General features: G+C 37.6%; 1 protein-coding gene across 1 annotated transcript in view; it reads left to right on the top strand.

The window, feature by feature from the left end:
• Window positions 1-8,628, top strand: part of Xkr9 (XK related 9) — a 32,108-nt gene continuing 23,480 nt past the window's right edge. The window contains exons 1-2 of the mRNA XM_028770441.1: window positions 1-96; window positions 3,621-4,255. Of these exons, the coding sequence (XP_028626274.1) occupies window positions 3,984-4,255 (272 nt within the window). The 5' untranslated portion in view covers window positions 1-96; window positions 3,621-3,983. The remainder of the gene's footprint in view (window positions 97-3,620; window positions 4,256-8,628) is intronic.

Raw genomic sequence — 8,628 nt, 5'->3', positions numbered from 1 at the left:
GATCCTAAAGAGTTGACGGTGAAGAAATAAAATTCATAAGCTGAAGATTTCCAAGAAGAGACATTGAGTTAAAGAAGGCTTTTATATTTGTCACAAGTAAGTCTAGTTTTTCATGAATTGTTTGGCTGATTAAATAATACTTTCACAGTTTTATTTTCTTTAAAATATCTGTTTTATTGCAGAACGATCATGTACCAGGGCAAAGATTATATATTTTGGCTGGCAGCCAGCTAGCCATATAGCTGGGCTGCTCTCTCAATGGAATGCATTGAACTGTCTTACTAAGTCCGTGAGTAGAAGCCACATTTTGTAAATGGTGTTATTTTAACTTGGGTGGTATTGGAACAGTGATCAACTGTAGAGGTAAAGATGAACTATCTGTAATACAAGTTATAAAATGGTACTTATTCGGAGAGTTGTGTGGTATCTGTATGATAGCTATATTGCTTACTGTGTGGACTTACTTCCTGTTGGAATTCTGTTCTGTCCGACCAAATCAAGAATGCTGACATTGTAATGTTAACAAATCTATTAAGTCAAATGTTCTGGTAATAATACAATTTCTGTTTCTTAGGAAAGACTCTACCTTGTGAAATGTTAGTCAAAACCTGCTGGGGTTTTACTTAATCATGCCAGGCAAAGGAAGTTCTTTTTATGGATGAATTGATAAATATATACACAGACTCCTTGGGTATAATAGCCTATAACTTTGAGTAAATTACTTACATTAGAAGTTCTAAGTGAAATTTCAGTTCAACTATTGTATTTTGGTTTGAATATTCTGAAATTAGCTGATTATAGTTCTACTGGAAGAGTCTGGAAAATGAATTAAAGAATTTTACTCATGTCTCATAGGTAGAGTAAAATATCATACCATCTAGGATTATTCTGTAGACTCTTTTTTTTGTTTGTTTTTTTTCGAGACAGGGTTTCTCTGTGTAGCCCAGGCTGTCCTGGAACTCACTCTGTAGACCAGGCTGGCCTCGAACTCAGAAATCCACCTGTCTCTGCCTCCCAAGTGCTGGGATTAAAGGCGTGCGCCACCACCGCCTGGCTATTCTGTAGACTCTTAAGCAAAATATTTATAAATTGAAAAAGGACATAGAGCAGTAGGCAGCAGTTTGCATGTGTGGGTTTTTGTAATCCTTCCCTACCCGGCTTTGAGAGACTGAGTGTTCTTTATAGAGAACAGCATGCCAGCTCCTGTGGTCCACAGGTAGAAACACCACAGACTCATCAGATTTCAGTTCTTTTTATCACAGTTTTAGAGACCAGAGTCCAGGGTCAAGGTGCTGGCGTGGGTGCTTTCTGGAGATGCTCTCTCTCTTTAATTACAGATGGTGGTTTCTTTGCTGTATCCCTATCCTAACATCTCAAATGAAGTTCTTCTTTAAGACTGCATCATCTGACTATAAATAAGTCACAGTTATTGAACCAAGGCTCTCATTTAGGTGGCTTTCCAGTTTTATTGTTATACAAGAGCACGTATCACTCTGCCTATTTATAAACATAACCCTAGGTTGGAATCCTGTGTGGAACTTCTAGGTAAATGGATATTAAAAATCTATATAGCTATGATGCTGTTGTTAAATGTATTTTGGTACCTTTTAATAGTCTTTATTATATTATATTTATTAAAGTATATTATATATCACATATTATAAATTTATTATATTTATTATAAAGAAATGATACCTTAGAGAGGATTATTTTTAACAATAGGAAGAATGAAAATATCTGATACTCTGTCTTCCAGTCTACTTATTTCAGATAAGCGCATGTGGGCATAAAAATGACCTAATGCAATTAGAAATCAATAGTTGTCTCTCATTTACAGAAATTACATTAGTGCTGTTCTTATGCATGCGTATCATATATGTGGATCTAACTCACTCCCATAAATACTTCCTTTTTCTGCCTCACCTCTTCTACTGTCCTTTCTCTCTCTCAATAGAGCATTTGCTTTCGAGCATTGTTTTAATGTCTGGATTCTGCACGTGAGAGAAAGCATGCAATATTTGTTTTCTTAGGCTGCTTTAATTTAACATGATAATCTGCAACATCACTAATTTTCTTGCAAATGGCAACTTTTGAATAGCTAATTCCACATCTTCTTTATCAATTTGATGATTGGTAGACGTCTATGCTGATACTTAAATGAGGTATCAGCATACTTCCATACTGATTTCTGTGGTGACTTCAGAAGTTTATATCCATACTCACAGTATATAAAGCATTCTTTCATGCCACATCCTCACCAGTATTATCTATTGCTTGAATACCTGATGATTTAATGCTCTGATTGAGTGAGGTGGACTCACAATGTAGATCTATTCTTTACTTTTATTATATGTATGCGTGTGTGTGTGTGTGTGTGTGTGTGTGTGTGTGTGTAGATATGTTTACACAAATCTGAAATGTGTTCCATGAAGTAAGAGTATTAAATCTCCTGGAACTGCAGTTGTCAAGTAGTTGCCAGTTGCCTGATATGAGTGTTGGGAATCAAACTCAGGTCCTCTGCTGGAGCACCATACATGCTCTTATTGGCTGAGTTCTCTCTCTAACCTGTCAATGTAGTTTTGATGAATGTTTCCTTAACTAAACATATTTAAAATGTTTATTGACTAGTTTTATTTGATATTTTGAGAGATATCTGTTCAAATCATTTGTTCATTGGTTAGATAATTTGTTTTTTCAGTGTTTAGAAATATACATCTATCTATCTATCTATCTGTCTATCTTTCTTTCTATCTTTCTATCTTTCTATCTTTCTATCTGTCTGTCTATATTTCTTTTCTAGGTGACAATCTGAATGGCTATTTGTCAATTCTTGCTATTATTTCTGGAGTTTTTGGAATCCTTTATACAGAGTCCTTGTCTGTGACAGTATTTTCAGTTTTTCCTCCTAAGCTCTATTTGTTTTAAAGTTTCAAGCCTTCCATTAAGGCCTTTGATTAATTTCTAACTGATATTTGTAGGTGAGAGATAGGAATCTAATTTTATTCTTCTATATGTGGATATCCAGACCCCCGGCACCATGACTTGAATAGGCTGTCTTTTCCCTCATGCATGCTTTTGGCACTTGTGAAGGATCCAACTGCTGTGGCTGTATGGGCTTATTTCTTGTCCTCTAATCTGACCCATTGGTATATACATATGTTTATGTGTCAGGGATGTGTGCCTTTGCTACTATGGCTCTGTGGTGTGATTTGGAATCAGGTAACATTTAAGTTGTTTGCATGTCTGTTTTTGGCCCATAGAAATGGTCCTGTAATAAATATCCCATGAGAAGACATAGCTTTAAATGATAAGTACTTGAGTTTGGGATGACATTATCAACAATGATTATATTTTTGAGACTCAACTTTTCCAAATGTAAGAAGTATATTTAGACTTGGGAGGCTGAGGCAGGCGGATTTCTGAGTTTGAGGCCAGCCTGGTCTACAGAGTGAGTTCCAGGACAACCAGGGCTATACAAAGAAACCCTGTCTCAAGAAACCAAAAAAAAAAAAGGTATATTTAGTGCAGATATTATATTTAGAAACACAGGATCTTGGTAACACCATGGGCCAGGCTTTTTCATATTTAAGAGTTAACAACATGGTTTTGTTCTGTTTTAGACATCATTGCCTGTAATGAAGATCACGGCAGAGGAGAAGATACAGCAAGGCCCTCTTGTACCACTGGATCTGGAGTAGAGTTTTTTTTTTTTTAAAGGAAGTTAAAGTTATTTACTTTTGTTTCAGTGTTTCAACTTCATACTATTTATTTATTTATTTTTGGTTCTAGGGACTGAATACAGGAATTTGTGAATGTTAGCGAAACACTGTCACTGAACTGTATCATCATATTCCTTTTACTAAGTAGACTCAGAGTAGAAACTACAATCCGATGGTAACCCAAAGGATACACTAGTATCCACTGTGGCATTTTCCCCCCTATTTTTGAATCTGAAAAAGAGGCAAGAGCCACAGTCCTTCATAATGAACTATACCAAATGCAATTTTATGATGTCAGTTTTGGGCATTATAACCTATGTAACTGATCTAGTTGCGGACATTGTCCTATCTGTTAGGTACTTCCACAATGGACAATATGGTTTTGGTGTTTTAACCTTGGGCTTTGTGCTTTTTGGAACACTCATAGTCCATTGTTTTAGCTACTCATGGTTGAAGGCTGACTTAGAGAAAGCAGGACAAGAAAATGAACATTCTTTTCTTCTACTTCATTGCTTGCAAGGAGGAGTTTTCACAAGGTGAGTGCATATGTCAAATCGCCAGCACTGCTATTTTACCCAAGCAGAAGGTCTGGTTTTAAATTTAAATAGTCAGAGGTTCCTTATTTCCAAGAAGGGCACATATTTTTTTTTTTTTTTTTTTTTTTTTTGCTTCTGAAGCATTAGCTTTACTGTAAATCAATGCTGAACTCAGAGACTTTCTAGATCCATTAACAGACATTCTCATTCCATCCCCACACCCTACCGTTCCGCTATGCACTGGTTTGAATGATGGGGTTAAATATCTCTGATGTGGGATGAAGCCTCCTTTGGATATATGCCCAAGAGTAGCATAGCAGATCTTTAGGTAGATTTATGCCCAGCTTCCTGAGAAACTGCCACACCACTGATTTCCATAGTGGCAAACAAGTTTGCACTTCTGCCGGCAATGGAGGAGGGGTTCTCTTCTCCCACATCCTTGCCAACATGTGTGGTCATTTGTTTTGCCAATATTGACCATTCTGGCTAGTGAAAAGGGAAATCTCAAAGTACTGTTAATTTACATTTCTCTGATGACTAAGAATGTTCAAAATGTGTTTCTCAGCCATTTGCATTTCATCTTTGCGAACTCTTTGGTTAGTTCTCTACCTTATTTTAAAATTTGGTTATTTTTTTCCTCCGTGATCAGTTTTTTAGTTCTTTATACAATTAAGATACTAACTCTGTCAGGTGTGCATAATTTGTAAAGACCTTTTCCCTTTCTGTAGGCTGCTACTTTACCTGAAAGATGGTGTCTACTATTTGCCATACAGAGTCTTAGCTTCATGAAGTTGCATTTATTAGTTGTTGGTCTTAGTGTTTGTGCTATCTGTGCCCTGCTCAGAAAGACCTTCCCTGTGCAAATGAGTTCAAGACTACGTCCCACTTTCTTTTCTATCAGATTCAGTTTATCTGGTCTTATGTTTGGGTTCTTGGTCCATTTGGAGTTGAGTTTCGTACAGGATGACAAACATTGATCTTTTTGCATTTTTCCACATGCAGCCATCTGACCAGCACCATTTGCTTAAGATGCTGCTTTTCCTTCAGCGTGCCTTTTTGACTTTTTTTTTTGTCAAAAATAAGGTGTTCATAGGTCTGTGGATTTGTATTTGCATTTCAATTTGATACTGTTAATCAACATGTCTGTTTTTATCCCAATACAATATTGTTTTTATTACTTATAGCTTTGTACTACAACGTGAAATCTTGGAGAGTGATACCTGCAGACATTATTTTATTATTCAGGATTGTCTTAGCTATGCATATGTGTTTCCATATAAAGCTAAAAGTGGTTTAATTTCTGTGAAGAGTTGGACTGTAATTTTGATGGGGATTGTGTTAAATCTGTAAAAATGCATTTGGTAGAATAGTCATTTTCACAATATTAATCTTATCAACCCATGAACATGGGAGATCTTTTTATATTATGATATCTTCTTCAATTTCTTTCTTCAATGTCCTAAAGTTTTTATTATGCAAGTCCTTGCTTGTTTTTTTTTTAATGTTATTCCAAGGTATACATATATTTGAGGCTACTGTGAAATTTACTGCTCCTCAGATTTCTTTCTCTGTTTTTTTCTTTTTTTGTCATTTGTATATTGTAAGGCTTCTGAGTTTTGTGTAGTAACTCTATATCCAGCTACTTTGCTAAAAGTGTTTATCAGCCGTAAAAATTTCCTGATGGAGTTTTTAGATTTTTTTTTATCATAAGGGCTGTTGGTTTTTGTCAAAGGCCCTTTCTGCATCTAGTGAAATAATCATATTATCATTCCCTTTCAATCTGTTCCTGTAGTGGATTATGTTTATTGATTAAGGTATGCTGACTATCCCTGTGTCTCTTGGATGAATCTCAGGGTGGATAATCTTTTTGATGTTTTCAATTTGAAGAAAGTTACATGAGCTGCAGAAAAGAAATCATGTTCTTTTGTTTCTGGGTGAAATGTTCTGTAATATCTGTTATACTTGATGTATGATGTTAGTTATCTCTAGCATGTTTCTGTTTAGTGATGCCTTGATGACCTTGCTGTTGGCAAGAATGGAGTACTGCTATTTCCCACTATCAGCACATGAGGGTCCATATGTGATTAAAGCTGTAGTAGTTTCTTTTATGAACTTGGGTACCCCATGTTTGGTGCATGCAAGTTTATCATCCTTTAGGGGACTTTTTCTGTTAATAAGTATGTAGTGTCCTTCCCTATCTCTTGTGATTAGTTTTTATTTGAAGTCTGTTTTGTGTATTAAAATGGCTATGCCTGCCCTGAGGTGATGTCTATCCTTGATATTAAGGTGTATTTCTTGTCTGTGGCAGAGGGATAAATCCCATTTTCTAATCCAATCCATTTATCTGTGTTTTTTTTTTTTTTGAGGAACTGAGTCTATTAATATTGGGCATTATCAATGACTAGTGTTTATTGATTCCTGCTATTTTGTTGTCATTGCATGTGCTTCTTTCTCCCTGCTTTTATTTTTGTCCTGGCATTTGCCAATTCTGTTGTTATCCTCAGACTAAAGCTTTCCTTTTAGTGCCTTCTATAGAACTGGATTGGTAGAGAGATATTGCTTAAATATGGTTTTATTGTGGAATGTTTTTCTTTCTCTGTCAATTGTGATTGTTAGCTTTGGTGGGTATAATAATCTCGACTGGCATCTGAGGTCTCTCAGAATTTGTAGAACATCTTTGCAGGTCCTTCCACCTCTGCCACCAGGTGCTTGGATTTAGAGAAGTACCAATACACTGCTCAGGGAGTGGGAAAACACAGCCCAGGATATGGGAGGTTGAAGCTGGAGTTCCCAAGCTCCTAGGTGACAAGTTGCCACTGGAAACTGCATGGATTAGCCCAGGGCCAGGGGCTCCCAAACTCATGGACATCTAGATGCTAGGGAGTTAGGAATAGAGTGGGCCAGTGGGCTAAGGATGAGCCCCAGGCCAAGGGGAGGGGAACTGCAGTTTAGTTCATTGATGAAATTTCTTAGCTTAGCAGTGGTTGTCTGGGAGTGCAAAAGGGCCTTCTCCATCTTCCCCATGGTGGTTCTTGATGAAAGAGACAGTCCATGTTTATCCATACCATTTATTAACTATTCATTGTGGAAAATGGGTGCATACCACCTTCTCAGGGTGGATTTTTATAGGAAGGAATGTCAGGGAAGGGAAGCTTATTGGCTAAACACTCAGAGCCACTAGATATCTCATTAACATGGAGAACTCTGTTCTGGGCTAAGTAACTGATGTAGGTGGGGGGGGGTCACATGTTCTGGGCCAGGAATCTGTTAGGGAGCAGAGAGACACCTGTCTCAGGTGGGTGCCTGGGTGTCATGGTCTCTGAACCCGCTCAACCTTACCAAGTTTCCTGGCACTGTCCACTGTCCCACAGCCCTTCTGGCTTTTAGAGTTTCTACTGAGAAGTCAGGTGTTATTCTAGTTGTTCTGCATTTATATGTTACTTATTATTTTTCCCTTAGAGATTTTAATCTCCTTTTTTTGTTGTTGTTCTGTACATTTAGTGTTTTGATTATTATGTGACATGGGAAATTTCTTTTCTGGTCTTGTCTATTTGGTGCTCTGTGTACATCTTGTACCTTAATAGGCATTTTCTTGTTTAGTTTGGGGAAAGTTTCTTCTATGATTTTGTTAAATTTTTTTCCTTTGATGGTATTCTTCTTACTTTGTCCCCTTTCCTCCATATATTTGGTCTTTTCATAGTGTCCCAGATTTCCTGGATGTTTTGAGCCTGCATTTATTTATTTATTTTTTAGATTACCATTTTCTTTGATTGAGCTCTCAGTATTCTTTAACTTGGCTTCAACACTCAAGAATCTCTTTTCTATGTCTTGTACTTTGTTGGTGTCTTATCCGGTGTTCCATTGCTATGAAGAGACACAACGATCATGACAACTCTTATAAACAAAAGCATTTAATTGGGGTTTGCGGGGTTTGCTTACAGTTTCAGAGGTCTGTTATCTTCATAGTGAGGAACATGGCAGCACACAGACAGACCTGGTAGCGGAGAGATCTACATGGAGATTCCAAAAGCACCAGGAAGAGAGAGAGAGAGAGAGAGAGAGAGAGAGAGAGAGAGAGAGAGAGAGAGGGAGGGAGGGAGGGAGGGAGGGAGGGAGGGAGAGAGAGAGAGAGAGAGAGAGAGAGAGAGAGAGAGAGAGAGAGAGAACTGGGACTGGCTTGGGTTTTTGATAGCACAAAGCCCACCCCAAGTGACACATTTCCTCCAACAAGGCCACACCTCTGAATCCCTCTCAAGTAGCACCACTCCCTAATGACCAAGCATTCACACCACTCCCTAATGTCCAAGCATTCACACCACTCCCTAGTGACCAAGCATTCACACCACTCCCTAATGACCAAGCATTCACACCAC

The sequence above is a fragment of the Grammomys surdaster genome, unplaced genomic scaffold (genome assembly GCF_004785775.1).
Source record: "Grammomys surdaster isolate TR1022 unplaced genomic scaffold, NIH_TR_1.0 64, whole genome shotgun sequence".
Lineage (NCBI taxonomy): Eukaryota > Metazoa > Chordata > Mammalia > Rodentia > Muridae > Grammomys > Grammomys surdaster.
The sequence above is the reverse complement of the archived record's forward strand: the minus strand, read 5'-3'. Positions and strand labels throughout refer to the sequence as shown.